This window comes from Narcine bancroftii, chromosome 3 (assembly GCF_036971445.1).
Source record: "Narcine bancroftii isolate sNarBan1 chromosome 3, sNarBan1.hap1, whole genome shotgun sequence".
Classification (NCBI taxonomy): Eukaryota; Metazoa; Chordata; class Chondrichthyes; order Torpediniformes; family Narcinidae; genus Narcine; species Narcine bancroftii.
The window spans coordinates 162,288,287-162,311,287 of record NC_091471.1 but is presented as its reverse complement, the minus strand read 5'-3'; the positions used below and the strand labels follow the sequence as shown (position 1 = coordinate 162,311,287).

General features: G+C 42.0%; 1 protein-coding gene across 1 annotated transcript in view; it reads left to right on the top strand.

Moving 5' to 3' along the window:
- LOC138757792 (SWI/SNF-related matrix-associated actin-dependent regulator of chromatin subfamily A containing DEAD/H box 1-like) overlaps positions 1 to 9,317 on the top strand; it is a 155,910-nt gene extending 146,593 nt beyond the window's left edge. Inside the window, exon 23 of the mRNA XM_069925695.1 lies at positions 8,175 to 9,317. Within this exon, the coding sequence (XP_069781796.1) occupies positions 8,175 to 8,182 (8 nt within the window). The 3' untranslated portion in view covers positions 8,183 to 9,317. The remainder of the gene's footprint in view (positions 1 to 8,174) is intronic.
- The last annotated feature ends 13,684 nt before the right edge of the window (positions 9,318 to 23,001 follow it).

Below are 23,001 nucleotides of genomic sequence, written 5' to 3'. Positions count from 1 at the left end.
ACTGCTTGTACAGCTCTGGGGCTCCAGGTATCTGTGGGTCGAACTCTAGCCTGTCAGGTCGCAGCAGTTTGTCCGTCCCGTGAGGAAGATTTAAAGTGTAATAAATTTATCAATAACTCCAAAGTCATCGAGTGGGGCTTTATTGCACTTTAGACTTGTAGCTGGCTCGATTCCAAATGCTCAACTGAGGACAGGGAAAGGGAGGTCGACCTTTATTCCAGAGTCACAAGGGGTGGAGTTACCAGGGAGCGAGTCACCGGTGGGGGACAGGCCAGCTACCCATTGACAGTCATATATACATGCTACCACTACCATCCACTACCATTCTGTTTTCTCCCACCCAGCCAATTACAAATCCAGTTTACAACCTCTCCATGGATACCTAGAATCTCAACCATCTAAATTAACCTCCCATGTGGGACCTTGTCATTAAAGTCCACATAGTCAACATCTACAGCCTTTTCTTCATCTACCTTCTTGATAGCTTCCTCAAAAAACTCTACAAGATTCGTTAAACATGACTTAAAGCCATACTGACTGTCCTTAATCAGCCCACGGCTGTCCAAATACCTATATATCCTATCTCTCAGAACTCCTTACAATAATTTACCTCCTACTGACATCAGGCTCACCAGTCTATGATTACCTGGTTTATTTTTGGAGAATTTTTTAAACAGCAGGACCACATGAGCTATCCTCCAAACGTCTAGCAGCTCACCTGTGGCTAAGGGCATTTTGAATATCTCTGCCAGGGTCCATGCAATTTCTACACTAGTCTCCCTCAAGGTTAGAGGGAATATCTTATTTGGCCTGGGGGGATGTATCTACATTTATTCACTGTAAAGGCAGCAAGCATCTCCTCCTCCTCAATCTCTGTCTGTACCATGACACTTCCATTGTTTTCCTTCCTTCCTTCCTGATGCACTCTGCCAGTTTCCTGAGTAAATAATGATGCAAAAAATCTGTTAAAGATCTCCCCCATTTTGTGAGGCTCCCCACATAGACAACCACTCTGATCCTCTCGGGGACCAATTTTGTCCCTTACTATCCTTTAAATATACTTGTAGAAACCCTTCAGATTTACCTTCATGTTATCTGCCAAAGTAACCTCATGTCTTCTTTTTGCCTTCCTTCTTTAGTATTTTCTTACATTTTCTATACTCTACAACTACCTCATTTGATTCTTATAGCCTACACCTCCTATGCACCTCTCACCATTTTTTAACCAGGTCACCAATGACTGTTAACTTTGCCTTTAATCCTGACAGGTACATGCAAACTCTGCACTCTCAAAATTTCACCTTTGAAAGCCTTCCACTCACTGAATAGATCCTTGCCAGAAAACACTCTTCCTAGATCCTTTCACAAAATTGGCCTTTCTCTAATTTATAATCTCAATTTGAGGACCAGACCAATCCTTATTCATAATCACTGGTAACTTGAAACTAATGACATTATGGTCACTGGATCCAAAATGTTCACCTACACTTACTTCTGTCACCTGACCTGTCTGGTTCCTTCATAGGAGATCAGTTATTGCATCCTCTCTTGTTGGTACACATTTGACCAATTCCAAGGCATCCAGCCCTTTTACAGTATGGGAGTCCCAGCCAATATGAGGAAAGTTAAAATCTCCTCTTATCACAACTTTCTGTATCTTACATCAGTTTGCTATCTCTCCGCAAAGTTGCTCCTCCAATTCTCTCTGACTATTGGGCGGTCTATCATACAACCCCATCATTGTAGTCGCACCTTTCTCATTCCTCAACTTCGTCCATATGCCCTCTGTAGACGAACACTCTGGATTGTCCTGTCTAAGCACAGCTGTGATATTTTCCCTGACTAGCAATGCCACTCCTCCCCCTTTCATTCCTCCCCCTCTATCATGTCTGAAACAATGGAACCCCGGAACACTGAGCAGTTAGACCTGCCCCTCCTGCAACCAAGTCTCATTAATAGCAATAGTGATCAATTCATGCCCCAAGCTCATCAGCCTTTCAACAATACTTCTTGTATTGAAATAGATGCACCTGAGAACATTTCTATCACGTACAAACCTCTGATTTGTGTCTACACATGCAGTCCTCACGTGACTCTTGTCCGCCTCCATCTCACTATCTGCTCTAACACTCTTGTTCCCCTCCCCTGCATATCTAGTTTAAACTCTCCGGAGCAGCACTAGCAAGTCTACCCTCAAGGATGTTAGTCCCCTTCCAGTTGAGGTACAAACCGTCCCATCCGAACAGGTCACACTTTACACCCATTAACCTACACCCCAGTACCTTCTGAAGGGTGGGAAGAAACCAGAGCCCCTGGAGAAACCAACAATGACATGGGGAGAACATACAAACTCCTTACAGACAACGTGGGATTTAAAACCCAGATCCAGTCCCGATCACTAGTGCTGTAAAGGCATTGCGCTAACTGCTACACCAACCATGCCGCCCAAATACAAGTCAGCTGCTACTTTTCTGGTAAAATGGGGCAGTGGTTTGTTGAATATCTGGAAATAATTTGTGTTTAATTTGGCAAAGAAAGACACATTCTTTCTCTGTACTACAGAGAAGTGTGTGAGGACTAGACAGTGTAATGGAAAGTGAGGAGAAGTGGGTCAGATTTCAGGTAAGAAACTTGATCTCCGTTCAAAACAATTTACAGGAAACCTGAATGAACAATGAAATCTAAAGGAAAGACTTGTGTTTTCATGCAGCTCTTCTTTTGGGTACTACACAATATTTCCAGCCAGTGCAGTACTTCTTCAATTGTTCATTTTTTTCTAAATTATGATTTTAATGATGCAGTCTGGTGGAAAGCTCTTCCGAGTTACCCAATTACACCCAATTAACCAAACAACCCTGTCCATTTTTTGGAAGTTGAGACAAAATGGGAGAACACGGACTAAACCCACTTAGTCATGGGGTGAATGCACAAAGTCCTTACAGACAGCACCGGATTCAAAGCTGTGTCGCTGGCGCTAGAATAGCGTTGTGCCAACCACTACGCTAGTTTGTTCTAATTCCGGAAACAGACTCTATTCACATAGCCAGTATCAGGAAATAAAAGACCATGCAGAACTTGGATTAATATTTCACACTAAAGGTGTCATTTCTCACAGTGGAGATCCCCCTCATCACTGCCCTAAAGCACTAGTCTCGAGTTTGATGCTCAATTCTCTGAAGTAAGATAAACCCACATACATCAGACACAAGTTCCACCACCAAGTCATGGTTAGCATTGTTGGAGGGGAAGAATGTCCCAATGTAGCTTTATGTTTCCCCAGGTTTGTAGTTTGTTTTCCTGTGTCAGGTTGTGGAGGGAAGTTTCTAATCCTATCTAACAGGCTGGAAATGATCCTAGGGAAATGTTCTCCCTTCAAAAAGGGAAGCTGGAAGTGGGATACAGTACCACTTTGGCATCCATATGTTCAGTAATCCTGGTGGCCCAGGATGTGGCTCACCCATCAGTCCTGATTGTGAAACGCAGTTCCAGAGTATGAGCAGGGTTTGCAGAGAATCCAGACTGCAGCAAGGCTGAGACCCGAACTTGGGCTGGTTGCGTGGAGAGAGCTAGGTTTCACAAACATGTAAACCTGTAGAAGTTTGTAAGAGTCTCCGGTGACATACAAAATCTTCTCAGATGCCAAACAAAGTATAGCCGCTGGTGAGCCTTCTTTGTGATTGCATCAACATGGAGGCTCCAGGACAGATCATCACAGATGTTGACACCCAGGAATTTGAAGTTCTTGACCCTCTCTCCTACTAAGCCCTCGATGAGGACTGGGTCTTATTCCCCTGACGTCCTCCTGAAGTCCGCAGGGAAGAAGCTGTCCTTGTGCCCCTGAGTGGTCATGTTTAGGCTCCTGTACCATTTCCCCGATGGTAGCAGAGTGAAGAGGGCATGGCCTGGGTGGTGGAGGTCTTTGAGGATAAAGGCTGCTTTTTTTTAAGACACCATCTCATGTAGATATCCTTGATGGGATGAATTCTGATGCCTGTGATGTTGCAGACCGAGTTAACAACCCTCTGGAGTTTATTCTTGTCCTGAGAGTTTGCATCTCCATACCAGGCAGTGATGCGACTGATCTGAATACTCCCCTTGGTACACCTGTAGAAGTTTACAAGAGTCTCTGGTGACATGCTGCATCTCCTCAGACACCTAACGAAGTATAGCCACTGGCAAGCCGCCTTTGTGATTGTATCAATGTGATGGCTCCAGGACAAATCCTCAGAGATGTTGACACCCAGGAATTTGATGTTCTTGACCCTCTCCACAACTGAGTGTTCGATGAGGATTAGGTTGTGTTCCCTTGACTTCCTCCTGAAGTCCACAATCATCTCCTTGGTTTTGCTGACATTGAGGCAAGGTTGCTATTTTTAGACCATTTAACGAGGTGATCTATCTTCCTCCTGTATGCTTCATCATTGCCGTTTGTGATTCTGCCGTCAACTGTGATGTCATCGGCAAATTTGTAGATTGAATTGAAATTGTGCCTGGCCACACAGTCATGGGTGTATAACGAATAGAGCAGTGGGCTGAGCACGCATCCTTGGGGTGCCCCTGTGTTGATAATCAGTGAGGAGGAGACACTGTGTCCAATTCGTACTGACTGTGGTCTTCCGATGAGAAAGTCAAGGATCCAGTTGCAGAGTGGGGTACAGAGGCCCAGTGTTTGTAGCTTCTTGTCCAGCACTGAGGGAATAATGATATTGAAGGCCGAGCTGTCGTCGATGAAGAGTAGCCGTATGTATGAATCATTGAGAACCTTGGATGCTAGGATGACATCACACCCATATGTGGATGTGATGTGTCCAGTGGACAGGACTAATAAACACATATCAAGGCAGGACCACAAAAATTGATTCAGTGCAAGAAATCACTTCAGTTTCACAATTGCCAATGTCCCTTGTGGAAGGGGAAAACTAGATCACAAGTACCCAGACTCTTTTGCACCCTAGGCAAGACCAATTACATGTACCCCCCCAAAAAAAATTGCTAATTTCGATTTTCAAAAACATATATTTTGCAGAAAAAAATGAAAAGCACAAAACCTGAAACTTCTATATTTTTTTTAAATTACAAAAATAAGAATAAGTAATACAAGCTCAAAGTGTTGGTTACATATTTCTACTTTTGCTACATAAGGACACTGTTTAACCTGCTGAGTTTCTCCAGCCTGTGTTTTTTCACTTCAATCATGGTGTCTACAGATTTTCATGATTTCCAAGTAATACACCAATACTGGAACCCTTTATCAGGACTGAGAGTGGATGACAGCACGAGCTGGGGTTCTGTGAGGGGCAGTGAGCGTCCAGGCCCTGGTACTGGTGCAGACGGGTAAGGATGCGTCTGTATCCATTCTGTTCCAGCACCATGCCTCATGTCACCAAGCCTAGCATCAGCTTCACCTGATTCCTTCCAATTACTCTTGGGGGGGTTGGGGGGGGGGTTAGTTTTCCACAGGCCCACAGTTTGGGCCAGCAGACACCCAATCATCTTTCTTGGCTGGTGATGGGGAGTAGGGTTTTGGGAAGATATTAGTGCTATTAAATTTACTGGTATTTATTTAGTATCCATTCAGTCTGCTTGGTTCTCTGCACCCTGCTAATTCCCTTAGCAGAGGAGGCAGATATCTGCTGATAGTGCCTGCAGTCACTCAGTGGTTCCAGGGCCAGGCAGACCACAGCTCGACGGGATTCCAGCCTCCAAGGTGTCAAGCAGCAGATGGATGACAGCTGCTGCCAAGTCTATGTCGGTGTTGGCATCTTAGGGCAGTGGGGAGAGAGGAGACAGGAGACCGCCTCAGCTGCGCTGTGCATGGCCAGCACGAAGATGAAGTGGATGGTGGAGAGTCTGACTTGCTCACCCACCATCCACTGCATGTTGCCTAGGATGTCAGAGTCCTGGCCCCGGAGAGTGGGGCCATAGGACGGGTCGATGCTGTTTATGATGGCAATGTGGCTCCAGAGCAGCCGGAGAAGTGGTCATCCAGCCCCTTGAAGAGGGTGAAGAGGAAAGGGCAGATCTGGCAATGCCGCACACAGCTTTGGCCAGCTCGGTGCAGAGCGGTAGGAGGAGTGGGCCGTCGGAGCAGTAGAGCTGGGCGCCAGCGGCTTTCAGGCACTCCACCAGTTCATCAGGCCAGCCCTTGGGCACAACCCGGCAGCATAGATGCCGGGTTCAGTAACACACCAGATATATGGCCACCCTAACTGCACCCCTCTGCGGTCTGAGCAAGTTCCACTTAGTTCTTGACAAAGCAGCAGAGGGTTTACACGCTAAACTGTGTCCCAGTGGGTCCCAAGGAGAAACCTAAAGCTAAATAACACAGACTGACTAAGCAGAGATAATAACCTCAGTAGACATTCCTGTCCTCAAATATCTAGTTTGGCACCTACTCAAAGATGAGGCATCAGGCTAAGAATCTAAATAGACCTGCGAGATTAGTGAATCGTTGAGAAGTAGCTACTAGACCAGGGGTGGGCAACCTACGGCCCGCAATCCAAATTTATCCGGCCTGCAACCCAATGCAAAAGTACCATGTGCACCTGACCCACTGATACAAGTAGTGCAAAAAAACCAAAGTAATTGCAAAATGGAAAAAATTTGTTAAATGTCGAAAAGTAGATGTAGAACCAAAAATATCATCAGCTATATAAAAAAATGAGTAAACAGCATGTAAAGGAAAGGCAACATCCACCACCTGGTGGCGCTGCTGTGCTCCTGTTTGGAGGACACACTACCTGCCAATCAAGGTCAAAGACTCACCCCAAGTCATCAAGGTGACCCTTGTGATTGGCCCACCTAAATCACCAGGTGCTGCAGTCCAGACAGCATACCCAGACTCAGCCCTGACCTTTACCCAGTTGGCCCAGGTGAATCACCTCAGCTGACCCCTGCTGAGCCCCTGCATTTGCCTTCGAGCTATTGGCCACAGCAGCCAATGGGGCCCAGTCTGCCCCAAGTGATGATCCCCCACAATAATGCCTGCAGAACTTTAAAGGACCATATGCCCCTTTGTTCTGCCTCTTTTGGACCTCGTGGCACTGGGTTGGGGTGACCCCCAAGGTTAGGTAGCAAAAGCCGTGTCCGTACTGGTCAAGGGGTGGGGGCATATAATATCACCTTGATCCTGACTGTTGAATGTGTGTATTCATGTAATTTCCCCCAGTCTTCTGTCGGTTCCTCCCTCGTTATTCGAAGTGTATATTTACCCCTTGCGTAATGTGTGTGAATGTGTGTACAGGTTTGCCTAGCATATGACCTTGTTGTCCTTTTGCATCCCCGAAATAAATATGTGCTTTGTCCCTCAACTTTGGTCTGGTTCTTAACCTGTGGGACCCACATGAACATGAACAACACAGCAAATACCTAAAAAGTTAATAGATGTCACCCTGAAGCAATCACATAGTCAAGGCTTCACCCAGCTGTTAGTTTCGGAACTTGAATTGTTGCATAGTACTTATTCTTCATCAGAACTCGTTTTTTCGAGAGGCTCATGCCAGTTGTACTGAAAATTGAGCCAAGGTGAGTTTTCAGTTTTATATTAATTTTTCCTCAATTTACATCAGTTTTTTTATTCAGTTAATTATCTATTTGATTTATTTTCTATTTCATTACACTTGATGTGCCTTTAAAGAGACATCATCCAGATAAAACTAGTCGCGTCCTCTCAATGCTAGAATGAGTTTTAAATTTTATTTTTATTTATATTTTTTTATTTATACATCATGAGTGTTTTGTAATTGTAGAGCTCGTCGAAAGAATCAAAGACTTGTTGATCCAAACCAAGGCTTTTATTAGCAAATGACAGGAGCTCTTCACAGGTGGCCGACCAGTCTGGAATGATCCGACCTGGCTAGGGACACAACCCTTTAAGGCCCAGACAGTAGGTGTGGCTAAGCTCTCAGCCAATCGCTGTAAGCACAGTCTAGATACAGTAACTATATACACTATGTACATTGGTGATAGATCTGTACTATCACAGTAATGCACTTCAATGTTAAAAAGGTTCACTATGACGTGAGATTATTCAGAATCAAGAGGTTTATTTAGTTTTATTTGGTTCTCTGTCTTTACGTAATTTTTAATCTTTAAGTGAAAATTGTGAAAGATTTCTTTCTCAGAAATTTTGTTAACAATGATTAGATTCTTGATGAGATTTTTTATCACTCCAGCATGGTGACAAAGAGCAGGAAGATAGATGCTGAGTGCCAACATTTCCAAGAAACTTGGACTGAAAATTATTTATTTGTGCAATGTTTTCCAATGAAATTGTTGCAGTGAACAAGGAGTTCAACCTCAGACATCACTATGAAATAACTTGAAAAATTGAAGGAATTGAGTGGACAAGCTAGGGCAGATGAAGCTTGGAGACTGAAAGAAAGCTTGAAAAACAAAGTTCAGTATTCACAAAGAAGAATGCTGAAATGGGAAGAAATACACACGCGAGTTTGATGGCAGTTGTGGGCATTGTTTGCCTTGAGGAAAAAAATTGTTATTCTCTCTCGAAGAAGAAGAAGAACAGCCGCACGGCGAATCGAAGAAATGTCAGACAGAGGTCGCTTAAAGGACAACTGCAAAAATTTTCAGTTTTTTTTCCCATCACACTTGACGAAAGCACAGATTTAAAAGACGCTGCTCAACTTGCAGTCTTTGTTCAAGGAATAAGGTCAAGTTTTGATATTATTGAGGACACCCTCACAGGAGCAGACATTTTTTTTGGAAGCTCAGCAGAAATTGATGGCAGACATGAAACTGGATCTGTCAAAGCTAGTGGACAGAACAACTGATGGAGCAGCCAGCAATGGTTGGAGGGATAAGGCACCATTGCTTTGCTCCAAAGGCACATTAATGACCTTGGAATTTCACACAATGTAAAAAAAGAATTGCATCATCCATCAAGAGGCTCTGTGTGAAAAATCTCTCAAATTGAAGAATATAGTGAAGGCAGTTAATCTGATTCTATCCAGTAGTTTGAATCATCGTCAATACCAACAACTTTTATTGGAAGCACATGCTTTTACAATGTTGGCTGGCTTAGCTGTGGAACAATGCTGGATAAAGTATTGCCCTGCATGAAGAGGTGGCAATATTCCTTGAAAGCAAGTATGATCCCAGTGGTGCATGTTATGTCTCATCTGAACAGCCTGAACTTGCAACTTCAAGGAAAAGAAGTCGGCTGATCCATAAGATGTATGTCCATTTTGTTGCCTTATAAACAAAATTTCGATTGTAGGAAAGCTAGCTTAAAAAATCAAATTTTGCACATTTTCCCAATCTCCAACAATGCGAGCCAACTAATCCAGGTACTTCTGTGTCTGTTCTCCATGACTTGAAAAATGAGTTTTTGTCTCATTTTGCTGATTTTTTTTTGGGTTTGCTCATTTTGCTGTTTTTTTGGTTTGCAGGCAAGTGACTTCAAGCTGTTTGCAACTCCAATCAGTGTGGATATGGAAACAGTACAAGAACATTTTCAGATGGAATTTATTGAGATGCAGTGTAGCAATTAGTTGAAATCCAAATTTAATGCAGATGATGGGTTTTTGATTGACTTCTACAAAAAATATCTTCTTCCATTTGGGAATTATAAAAACTTGATGGAACACACCAAAAAGATGGCATCACTGTATGGCAGAATATACATGTGTGAACAACTTTTCTCAAACATGAAGTACACCAAGAAACACTTGAGAACAGATATGACCCGTGCCCATTTAGATGATGGCTTGCTATTGGCATCAACAACTATGTCACCCAATATCAAAATGCTCTCAAACAACAAACAAAATCAAGTTTCCCACTTTTTGAGCTGCTGTCTGGTTTGGTGTTAGCTTATTTTGTTTTCGTTGTGACTCATTTTTCTCCTTAGTTTCTTTTATTATGTAATTTTAATGACTAACTCGTGATATTTGGTGCATTTTCAGATTTGAAGATGCCTTCCCTGACCTGAAATGTATCATCATAGTTTTTGAAAAGAATATAATTGATCTCGTTCCTTGAACTTTTTCTGTGGATTTTTTTGTTTATTTATTTAATATTTTCTGTGAATTATTTTTGATAAATTATTGTCAACTATGTTCATCCATTGTACATTGCTCACTTTAAGCAGAGACAATTGAAAACTTAAATTACATAATGTCTGTGTTTCAGTATTTATTTCACCTATGGTTGCATCAGTGTGGCCTGCCATTCAACCACTGACTCACCATCCAGCCTATCTGAACATTTCTCTGAATTGTGTTTCAAGATGGTGTGGGAATGGGAAGAGGAAATGGTTAATGGTTGAAATAATTTTCAGAAAGCCCTTCTTTCTTCTTGGTCTAGTACAGGTGTACTAGACCAAGAAGATAATGATATTCATTTTCTCCAGAAATGAACAAAAATATTTTACGTATACTCAATGTAAATAATGTGCTATGGCTTGTAGAATCTGATAAGGGAAGCAGTTGGACACTCGAACCTGAACTCTTCACTCTGCAGATGCTTTTTTATTTATTCTTAGGAGAGAATGTAAATTAGGCATGCCTGCACAGGCCGATAATTTTGAATTTGGAGTGTGTAAATGGAGCACACATCATTTCTACTTCACAGTCAAACAAATTCCTTGAATTAGGCTGAAATGGAAAATTGATGAATGCCTCAGGTATCCATCAAGAACATTATTACACATGTCAAAATTCTTGGAGGAAGAAGGGCTTTCTGAAAATTATTTCAACCATTAACCATTTCCTCTTCCCATTCCCACACCATCTTGAAACACAATTCAGAGAACTGTTCAGAACAGACCCACGTGTCTGCAGCTGAAAATGACTCACAAATAAAAATTAATCTCTTCTGCTTGCACATAGTCCATATTCCTCCATTCCCTGAATATTCATGTGTCTATCTAGAATAAGAGGCTTGTAAGATAAACTTTTATTAGTTTGGCAGTGCATGAGGCCATGGATAGCCATGTCAATGTGGAATGAGGTGTGAAATTAAAATGGTTGGCAACTGGGAGGTTCTTGCTGTTGCAGCGGACAAAGAGATGGTGCTCAACAAAGTGATGTCCCAATCTGCATCCAGTCTCCTCGATGTAGAGGAGGCCACATTGGGAGCACGAGATGCAGTGAATGACCCCCAAAGATTCATAGGTGAAGTGTTGCTTCACTTGGAAGGTCTGTTTGGAGTCCTGAATGGTCATGAGGGAGGAGGTGTGGTTGTGTGTAGCATTTCCTGCGATCACAGGGGTAGGTAACAAGGGGGTGATTCTTGAGAACGGATGAGCAGACAAAGTGGTGATGGGATGGGAGGAGATGATGTGTCATTTGGTGGGATCACATTGTCGGTTACAGAAACTGCAAAGAAGAATATGTTGGGTGTGGATGCTGGTGGGGCTATAGGTGAGAATGAGGGGAATCCTGTCCTTGTATCTCGGGGCAGAGATGGCTGGAATAGTTGTGCAGGAAATAGAGATGTGGGTTGAGGGCTGAGTTAACTTCAGTTGAGAGGAAGCCATATTTTCTGAAGACTTCTGATGCTTTTTCCTCTAATATGTGACATTTTAAGCCAGGAAATAAGATTTTGACTGCCTCAGGTTGAGAAATGCTGCTTTATGTTAATCACCCATGTGGTTAAATAAAAATCTACATTCTCTGTTCAAAACCAATGGGGTTCAAAGCATTTTTCAGTGATCAGTCTTGAGTTGTCACAGTTTACAAACTGTTGGGCGCTACCAGTTGCCCCAATAATTACAGAGACAAAGACTGAGGGGAACGATACACTAGAGATTGCCGGCCCGGGTCCAGGCTAGGGAAAATGAGGAGAGGAGGAGGAGGGGACTTGACCTTTATGGCCTGGGTCACATGGGAGGAGATCAGGGAGGAGTCTATGAGGGCAGGCCAGCCTGTACATACAACCATATCATTACACAAACTTTGACAGCAATAATAGGGTTGATTAAACTTGTGTGCATTACATCTGAGATTCTTATCTTCTTGGGAGGGTGATACCTATTAGTAGAGCAGATCGTTGGAGACACGAGAAAGGTCATTGTAAATGCAAGGGTGGCCATTGGAAGCCCTGCTGGAGAAGGCAGAAGCATGGCGAGAGGGCCGGCATTGGAGTCAGAATAAGATTTAGCCCCTTCAGACCTTATGCTACTAATGATCTTACTTGCAAATATAAGATTGCTGGAGAAGAAAATGGATCACTTGAGTCTGCATCCGAACCAGGGAGAACTGCAGGGCTGATGGACTTTAGTGATTACAAAAACGTGGCTCCATGAAAACATCCCAGACTCAGCGATCTGACTAATTGGCCTATTTCCTTCAGGGCAAATAGCAATGTTATTGCTTTTGGCAAGGCTCGAGGAGGGGATCTGTGAAGGTCATTTACATCAACGAAAACTGGTACAGATGGCAAAATACAGACCCTTCTACCTTCCCAGGGAATTTTCGGCATGCTCATTACTGCACTTTACATTCCACCTTCAGCAAATGAGGATGAAGCAATGAAGGAGCATTACAGTGCCAGCTGCGAAGCCCAGTCGTCCCAACTTGATGGTGCCATTATTGTACCTGGTGACTGCAACTATGCCAATCTGAAAGCAGTTCGACCAGTTTCAACAGCATGTAAACCACCACTAGAGGAGAGAACACCCTGGATGGGATGCACACTAAAACTCTTGCTGTGTACAGGGCTGCTCCTTGCCTCCACATTGGATAGTCTGATCATATATCAATCCTGCTAACTCCAGCATACACACTGCTGGCAAAACAAACAAAGCTTATTTGCATAGAGATCAAGACATGGTCAGAGGTTGGGAGGCAGAGAGGGGCTACAAGACTGCTTGGAGATCACCGACTGGAGCTGTCTCAGGTAGGCAGCCACCTACAATGGTCATGTAAATATCGAGGAGTACATGAGCTCAGTGACTGGCTACATCAGCAAGTGCATTGACGAAGATCAAATACTTCACAACCAGGACTAACCAGAAACCATGGTTGGATGCTGATGTCCGGGCCCTTCTCAGAGCTCATGATTCTGCCTTCTGAACAAGAGACAAGATGTACTAAGATCAGCCAGGAGAGAATTCTCCCATACGATTTGGAAGGCAAAGCTTAAGTACGCACAGAAAATTCACAGTCGACACCAGCGGCACAAGGCACATGTGACAAAGGATTAAAACTCTAAAAGACCACAAGACAATCTTGTAAGTCAAAGACAATGATACCTTCCTTCCAGACAGACTGAATATCTTCTATGCACCGTTACAATGAGAAGAACAAGCTGACGCCGAAGGAAACTCCATGTTCCCCTGATGAGCAGGCCCTCCGTATAACCACGACTGAGGTGAGAAGAACCAAATCCAAGGGGAACCCACACAAGGCAGTAGGATCAGACAACGTACCTGGTCAGGTACTGAAGGACTGCGCAGACCAACTGATGGAGGTTCTTACAGACATCTTCAATATGTCACTGCAGCAGTCCATCATCCCTATGGGTTTCAAGACAACCACCATCATCCCGATACCAAAATGGGAGACAATAACAAGCCTCAATGACTACTGTCCTGTTGTTCTGACCTACTGACTTCCACCAGTATGAACTGCTTTGATCAACTGGTGATGGAATGTATCAAAGCTCACCTCCCAGAGACACTGGACCCATTTATATTCAGCTGGAACTATTCCACTGATTATGATGAAGTCTTGGCCCTCAACTCTGTCCTGACCCACTTGAAGAATAACGCCTCATACACCAGGCTACTTCAGCTCTGTGTTTAATACGATCGTTCCTCAGAGGCTGATGAAGAGGCTGTCCTCACTGGGACACAACACCCCTCTCTGTAACTGCAATAGAAGGACCACAGACTGTCTGGATTGGAGCAGAACATCGAGTATCATCGTGCTGAGCACTGACACCCCTCAGGGCTGTGTGCTCAGTCCACTCCTATTCACGCTACTGACACATAACTGGATTTTCAGATCCAGCTCATCCAATCTACCTACCGCCTGTCATGTTCCACCTCTGCCTAGTTGACAAATCCCTGGAGCCCCTCCAACACCCCTCCCACCCTATCCTTTTTGCTCTGCCCTGTACTAACATGCCTCAGTCCTGAAGAAGTTTTGGCTTGAAATGTTGACCATTCTTTTTTTCTCCCACTGATGCTGTGTGACCCTGCTGTGTTTCTCCCCCAAGACTGTGTTTGGCTTCAGATTCCAACATCTGCACTTCTTTGTGTGCTTCCTGGATACAGGTATATAATTGCCTGAAAGTGGTGACACAGGTATGCAAGATGGTGAAGGAACCATTTTGTACACTTGCCTTCATCAGCGTTGGACATCATATACAGCTGTATAAGATGTTGGAATATTGCGTGTAGTTCCAGGTGCCATGAGAAAGGAAGGATGTGATTATGCGAGAGAAGATGCAGGAAAAATTCTCTAGAATGCTGCCTTGTCAGGAAGGCTTATAACTCAATCTCAAGGAGAGATTGTACAGGCTGTGTCTGTTCCCTGTGGAATGAAGAGGTGAACTTACATTTTTTTTTCTAAAACCATGAAGGACACAACCTTTTTCCCAGAGTAAGGGAGTCTAAACTTACATTTGTGAGTGAGGAAAGATTTAAAAAGAACCTGAGAAGTATGTTTTTGACACAGAGTGTTGTGGGTAAATTGACTAATCTGCTAGAGGAAGTGGTAGATGCTGGTACAATTATGAGATGCATGGGTGCACGGACAGGAAATACTTTGAGGGATATGGTGGAAATTCAGACAAATTGATCACACTTAGGTTGTCAATTTGGTTGATATGAACAAGGTGGGCAAAGGAGCCTGATGTACAGATATATCTCTACAATTTTTGAAATGTAGACACACTTGTCATGCAGAAAGCATGGCAGCTACATTATGCACTGCAAACCCACAAACATCATTGTGACAATTTGTTTTATTTTTAATTGGGATGAGTGAATGTGTTAAAAAGGACTGATGTACAACATTTTGAAATATTGCTGGTGTGAAGGCTGAAGTTAGTCCTTTAACAAGTTGATACAGTCATAGTAGACCAATGGCTTCAAGTGAGTAAGATGCTATGAATCACTTTTCTGAAAATATTATTATATTCAAGTTGGGACTGGTTGCTTCCACGACAACTTATCAGAAGTGTGGCAAACATTCAAAGAGTATATTTAAATGGGAGCAGCAATAAACCATACAAATCCCAACTGTTCTATTAGAACAGGAGATTTCCAGTAAAATTTTAGGAATAAATATCATTTGCAATCTTCTATTAGTAACTTTGTCTCAGTTTTTCACTTGATATTGATCCAATTCCTCACCCACAGCACCCACTTTGATAAGGTGCCGCACAAGAGACTTCTCAGTAAGTTACAGGAAAGTGGAGTCCGGGAAGTATATTGGCCTGGATTGAAAATTGGTTGTCTGACAGGAGGCAGAGAGTCAGGATAAATGGGAGTTTTTCAGGTTGGCAGAGAGTGGTAAGTGGGGTGCCGCAGGGGTCAGTGTTAGGCCCACAACTGTTCATCATTTACATTGATGACTTGGAGGAGGGGACAAAATGTGGTGTAGCCAAGTTTGCGGATGACACCAAATTGAGTGGAAGAGCAAATTGTAATGAGGATGTGGAGAGTCTGCAGAGGGATATAGTTAAGCTGGATGAGTGGGCAAAGGTCTGGCAGATGGAGTTCAATGTTAGTAAGTGTGAGGTTATCCACTTTGGCAAGAAAAATAAAAGAGCTGAATATTATTTAAAGGGTGGGAAACTACAGCATGCTGTTGTGCAGAGGGACTTGGAAGTGCTTGTGCATGAATCGCAAAAAGTTAGGTTGCAGGTGCAGCAGGTTATTAAGAAGGCAAATGGAATGTTGGCCTTCATTGCTGAGGAATTGAATTCAGGAGTAGGGAGGTAATGTTGCAACTGTATAAGGTACTGGTGAGACTGCACCTGGAGTACTGTGTCCAGTTCTGGTCTCCATATTTGAGGAAGGATATACTGGCTTTGGAGAAGGTCCAGAGGAGGTTTACTAGGTTGATCCTGGGATGAAGGGGTTGACTTATGATGAAAGATTAAATTGTCTAGGATTGTATTCGCTCGAGTTCAGAAGAATGAACATATAGGATTATGAAGGGTATGGATAGGATAGATGTAGGAAGGTTTTTTGAGCTGGCTGGGGAAACTAAAACGAGAGGACAAAGTTTCAAGATTCGGGGGAGTAGATTTAGGACAGAGATGAGGAAAAATAGTTTTTCCCAGAGAGTAGTGAATGTTTGGAATTCTCTAACCAGGGAAGTGGTTGAGGCTGCCTCATTAAACATATTTAAAATTCAGTTAGATAAATTTTTACAAGATAGAGGAATTAGGGGATATGGGGAGAAGGCAGGTAGGTGGAGTTAGGTCATAAATTAGATCAGCCATGATCGTATTGAATGGCGGAGCAGGCTCGATGGGCCATTTTTGGCCTACTCCTGTTCCTACTTCCTATGTTCCTATGTTCCCACTTCCTCAATGTGCTTGAAGATACTTGTTGACTAATGATTAGCCTGATATATGGAGCCTAAAAGCAATGTAAAAATTAATTGGGTGTAATTGATCCTGAAGGCAACAGAACTCTGTTGAACTTAGATAATTTTTGAAATCACACCCTCTTAGAAGCCTAGTACCATAGAACATTACAGCACAGAAACCGGCCTCTTCGGCCCTTCTTGTCTGTGTTGAACCATTTTTTCTGCCTAGTCCCACTGACCTGCACCCAGTTCATAGCCCTCCATGCCTCTCCCATCCATGTACTTATCTAAATTCTTCTTAAATGTTAAAATTGAACCCACATTCACCATTTATGCTGGCAGCTCCACACTCCCACCACTCTCTGTATGAAGACTTTCCCCCTCATGTTCCCCTTAAACTTTTCCCCTTTCACACTTAACCCATGTCCTCTGGTTTGTATCTCACCGACCCTTAATGGGAAAAACCTACCTACATTTGCTTTGTCTATCCCCCTCATAATTTTAAGTACCTATATCAAATCTCCTTTCATTCTTCTGCATTTCAGGGAATAAAGTCATCACCTGTTTAACCTTTCCATGTTATTTCAGTTCCTAAAGTGCAAGTAACATTCTAGTAAATTTTCTCTGCACTCTATCAATCTTATTGATATCTTTCCTGTGGTTTGGTGACCAAATCTCCACATAATACTCCAAATATGGCCTCACCAATGTATTATACAACTTTACCATAACATCTCAACTCCTTTACTCAATACTTCAATTTATGAAGACCAATGTGCCAAAAGCTCTCTTTACCACCATATCTACCAATAATGCCATATTCAGCTTCCTCTGTTCTACCACACTCCTCAGTTCCCTACCATTTAACATGTATATTCTTTCTAGGTTTGTCCTTCCAAACTCCAACATCTCACATTTGTCTGCATTAAATTCCATCTGCTATTTTTCAGCCCATTTTTCCAGCTGGACCAGATCCAAGCTTTGAAAACCTTGCTCGCTGTCCACAACATCTCTAATCTTTGTGTCATCAGCAATCCAATTTACCACATCATCATCCAGATCATTGACCTAGATGATAAGCAATCCTTGAGATACCACCTCGCGTCACAGCCTCCAGTCTGGGAAGCAATCATCCACACCACTCTCTGGCTTCTCCTGTCCAGCGAATGTTGAATCCAATTTACTATGAATACCAAGCGTCAGAACCTTCCTGAGTAACCACCCATGGCCTTTCTAAAGTCCATGTAGACAACATCTACAACCTTTCCTTCATCAACTTTCCTGGTAACTTCCACGAAAATCTCTATAAGATTGGTTAAACTCTACCTATCATGCACAAGGTCATGTTGACTGTCCCTAATCAGTCCCTGCCTATCCAAATACTTATATATCTATCTCTTGGAACACCTTCCAATAATTTACCTATTATTGACACCAGGCTCACTGGCCTATAATTTTGATGGAACTTTTTGGGCCTTTTTTAAAACAATGGAACAACATGATCCACCTTCCAATCCTCTGGCATCACACCCATGACTAAGGACATTTTAAATATTTCTGCCAGAGCCTCTCTTGTGTACATATTTATAGCTATTGATGTAGAACATTTTAGACCATAGATTTGATTTAATTTAAAAGATCAGAAGTTTTCAAAGAGCAGAAATCAGATGGTAGCCTGATTGCATGCACTTTGGTTAGAAGATACGTTAAAAGGTGATAGATTGGAAAACATTAATGGGTAATGTCCTTGTTCAACAGTCACTGAAAGCAAACAGGAACATGCAGTAACTTGTATGTTCTTCATTGCAAGAAGTTTTGAGCAAGGATATAGAGTCATAGAGTTTTACACTTTTTACAAAAAGACCCTTCAGACCAGATGGTCCATGCTGACCAAGCTAGTCCCATATGTCTGTGTTTGGCCCATATTTCTTTAAACCTTACATTTCCAATTGTCCTTTAACCTCACATTTGTCCCGACCTTTCCCAATTCCTCTGGCAGTTCATTCCATATACCCACCAACCCCTGTGTGGAAAAGGAGTTTCTCGGGACCCTATTAAACTTGCCCCCTCTCACTTAAGTCTAATGCCCTCCAATTTTAGATTCCCTTAACATGGGAAAAAGACTGACTGTCCAAGCCCTTCATGATTTTATAAATGGGGAAACATTTCTCCAATCAGAGGTTAGTGAACCTTTTGAATTCTCTACAATTGATGCTGTAGGGCTGAATATATCTGTAATGATCAAGGTGAGTAGACCTCGATCTAAAAGGCATCGAGGAGGGAGAGAGGAAATCTAATATTGAGAGAGACAGTATGACTGTGTTTGTATAAAATAGCAGAGGAGATTTGAACGGCCAAATGCCCTACTCATCTTCCCATTTTTCTGTTGTAATGCAACAGAATATCACAAAGAAGTATCAAAGCCTTTGAACACAATGCTGAAGAATATATGACACTGAACATGAGTTGACATGTCAAGTGTATATTGCACTCATGGGAACACATACGTCTTAATACAGTTTACTCTTCCTATTAAAGTTAATGGTAGTTCTTTCCAACTCTCTAAATCTTCCTGTATTTTTTTAAATTAATGGTTCATAGTTTAATTTGTATAAATGTTTTAGGTTGTTATCTATTCTGAAACCAAGGTAAAGTATCGCCATTTAAAAGGGGTTTCTTTTTTGAATTCTGAATAATCAACTTTGTTCATTGGCATCACTTCACTTTTATTGGTGTTAATCTTGTACCCTGATATCTCTCCATACTCTTCCAGTTTTGTATGTAGTTTTTTTTATTAACCTTTCTGGTTCTGTTAAATATACTACTGCAAATAAACTTATTTTATATTCTTTTATTTTTATTCCTTTTATCAAAGTTTCCTTCCTTATCAGCTCTGCCAGTGGTTCAATAACCAAAGCGAACAGTGAATGGGATAATGGGCATCCCTGTCTTGTTGACCTACTTAATTTAAAGTGATCTGATACATATCCATTTGTTGACCTTTGTTAATGCTTTAATCCAGTTAATAAATTTTTCCAGTAGTTTAAATTTCTGTAACACTTTAAACAAATAATTCCATTCTACCCTGTTGAAGGCTTTTTCTGCATCTAACATAACAGCTACTGTTGGCATTTTATTTATTTGTGCTGCATGAATTAAATTGATAACTTTACAAACATTATCGGCTGCCCATCTTTTTTTTAACAAATCCAGTTTGGTCTTGCCTTACTAGTTTCAGTACAGTCATTCAGCCTGTTTGCTAGTAATTTTGCTATTAATTTATAATCTGCATTCAATAATGAAATTGGTCTGTATGACATTGGCAATAGCGGGTCTTTTCCTTCTTTCAGAATTACTATGATTATTGGTGATTTACATGATTCTGGTAAGTTTTGGGTCTCTTCCACCTGAATATTACTTCATTAATATTCTCTATCTATTAACTGTTTATCTTTTTTACCTTCATCTTTTCCGTGTATGTCTTTCTTCTCTCTCTAACCTCTTTTGTCTTCTGTTCACCTCTTCTTGCCGCGATGTCATCTGTCCGACTCTTTCATTTGATTCAATTTTGTCCTGTTGCTGGGCCCCCCTCAGTGTCTTTTTTGTTATGCGCTCTGCGTAGACGCAACTCTTTGCACATGCACGGTTGCGTTTCTTTTTGTGGCTTAGGGAGCCATTCTTGTAGTTCAATCCGAGGAGGGCCATTACCCAGCTGGGTATCCAATGGCTTCAGGGATCTACATTCTTTTTTAAGGTAGGCCCTACCTCTTTTCTTTCTGTTGTTTTCCTGTCTTCTTCTTTATCTGTCTCTCTGGTCTTTTCCTTTTTTGGTGCCATCTCTTGGATTTTTTTGGTTTCTTTATCTTTCAGGCCTTTCTATGTTTCTTCTGTCCAGTTTTGTTTTTTCTTCTTTTTTTTCTTTTCTCTGCACCAGGCTGTTCTTCTCCAGCCACTACTCCATTGGCATAACGTCACCCCCCCCCCTCATAGAATCTGATGTTATTTTTGTTGGGTTATACTGAAGTGATTAGACCAAAATTAAGGTTTACTATGTATCAAACTGAATTTTTATGGCTAGCTTTAGCTGTTTCTAGGAAGTGCATAGCCATTACTTGGAAATCAGATGCTGATTTAGGGATGAAGAGATGGCATGCTGAATTATGTTGCTGTATTCCACTTGAGAAGATAACTTATAATTTAGGTAATAAATGTTTTTTTTTGGAAAATATGGAGCCAACATTTACAATATGTTGGTTTGAAAATTTGAGAGTCTCTCTGAAAGACTGCCTTGTTGGTAACCTGCAGATCCATTGTTGGTGACCCCCAGATCAATTATTGGTATTGAGATTTTATGTTTTCTTTACATTCCCCAGACTTTCTTTTTTCTTATTTTTTTCTCCCTTCTTTTGGTGTGTTCTGAGGAGTGTTCTGAGGAGTGGGTGGAATGTGGAAAGGAGGGGAGGGGTTTTTATAAATATATATAGTTTTATTGAATATGCATACATTGATGTGGTTGTGATGCGCTGCAGCAGCAATAAGCAGACACAAACTTGAAGACTGCACAACAGGCTTTATTTGGCTAAAAGTCTCTAATATAGTAGTGACTGTAATGGTGGCTCCCAAGTGACTGGCTCAAGAGAGGCTGGCTCAGGACTATATCCTGGTCAGGAGATTGACAGCCGGCCGGTTGGGTTAGCTCCCTAGGGGTCTATTCAGGTCGGCTGATTGACAGCCGACCAGGTATAGTCTGTCCTCCGGTGGTCTTCCTACAGGTACAGAGATTGCCCCCTGCAGTAGGAGATTGTTGTATCACCACAGTGGTTTTAAAATTCTTAAATAAAATATTAAAAAACGAACAGAAATTAGACTAATGATATTGGATACAATCATAAAGGATTAATAGGCTTTTTAGGTTCAAACCAAGAGTGCTGAGGTCTGTACCTCATTACCTAAAATGATGTGGCAGGCAGAAACCTCATCATATTTGTTTTCATAAGAACTTACCATCTTTATAGAATAATAGAAGCAGATAGCTCCAAAACTAGGACCTTTCAATTCAACTTGTCCATGCCAAACAACACTAATCCCATTAATAACAGAACAGAGAACAATACATTGATGTATGGGTCCTTGGCCCATAATGTTGCGTTGACCAATATAAACCTATTTCACCACTAATCTAACCATTTCCACCTTCGATAACCCTGCACTTTAAATGTGCCCATTGTACCAGCCTCCACCACCACACCTGGCAATGCATTCCAGGCATGCACCACTCTTTGTGTAAAATAAAAACCTACCTCTGACTTGTCCCCTGATCTTTCCTTCACTCACCTTAAACAGATAACCTCTGGGTTTGACCGTTGCTTCCTTGGGGAAAAAAGGTGCTGGCTGCACACTCTGTCTATATCTCTCATAATATTACACACATGTATTGAGGCATCTTCCCCTCCATCACTCCAAAGAGAAATTCTGAGCTCACTCAACCTTTCCAGATAAGACATGCTCTCCAATCCAGACGGCACTCTGGTATGTCTCCTCTGCATCCTCTCGAAAGCTTCCACATCCTTTCTCTAATGAGACAGCCAGAACTGAATTCAATACTCCAAAGTTTATGGAACTGCAACATTTCATCGCAACACTTGAACCCAATCACCCAACCAATGAAGGCCAGCATGCCATTTACCTTAACTATCCAATCAACTTATGCAGTAACCTTGAGGGATCTATGGACCTGGACCCCAAGATCTCTCTATTTCTGCCATTAACAATGTACTCTATCCTCAGGTTCGACCTTCCAAATTGTAACAATTCCTACTTTTCTGGATTGAATTTCATATGCCACTACTCTGCCCAACTATTCACCCTGTCTATATCCCATTATAACCTAAAACTACCATTTGCCTGCATTAGGCTGGTATCCCTCTGTGCCGTTCCCAGTCCCTAACGAAAATGCCTTTTGCACATCTTTGATGTAACATGTGCATGTCAGAAAACTTAATGGTTGCCACACTCATGGTCAGAACAAGGTGAATAAATAACAGAGACATCGGCAAAGCTGCAATCAGCAGGTGTAGTCACTGTGTGAAGGGAGGCTATTTAGACCATGTTGAATGGGCTGTAAGAAGCATATTGACCAGTGTACAGAGACCTCTCCCATTTTAATCCATCAGCAGGGTTCACAATCAATGCATTAACACAGTTTAGCACCAGTTCAGTGGTTCAAAGAGCTTTCATCACGTAAAATTGATCAAGGGTAGTCAGCCAGTACAAACTTTTTACAAAAGGTTTTGTTATGAAGGGTGAGAGGCTGATTGCCTCCCAACTTCCACAGTTAGGAAAATGAAATGGGAAACAGTGTAACTCCTATAAATGGAAAGTTAAGAGATTTATCAAAAACTGGTGGAATAAAGGGTGAACAAAGGCCAGTTTGTTTAACTTAGTTTCAGTTTCAATCATCTGGATAATCTTAAGGGATACATACACAGGTGGA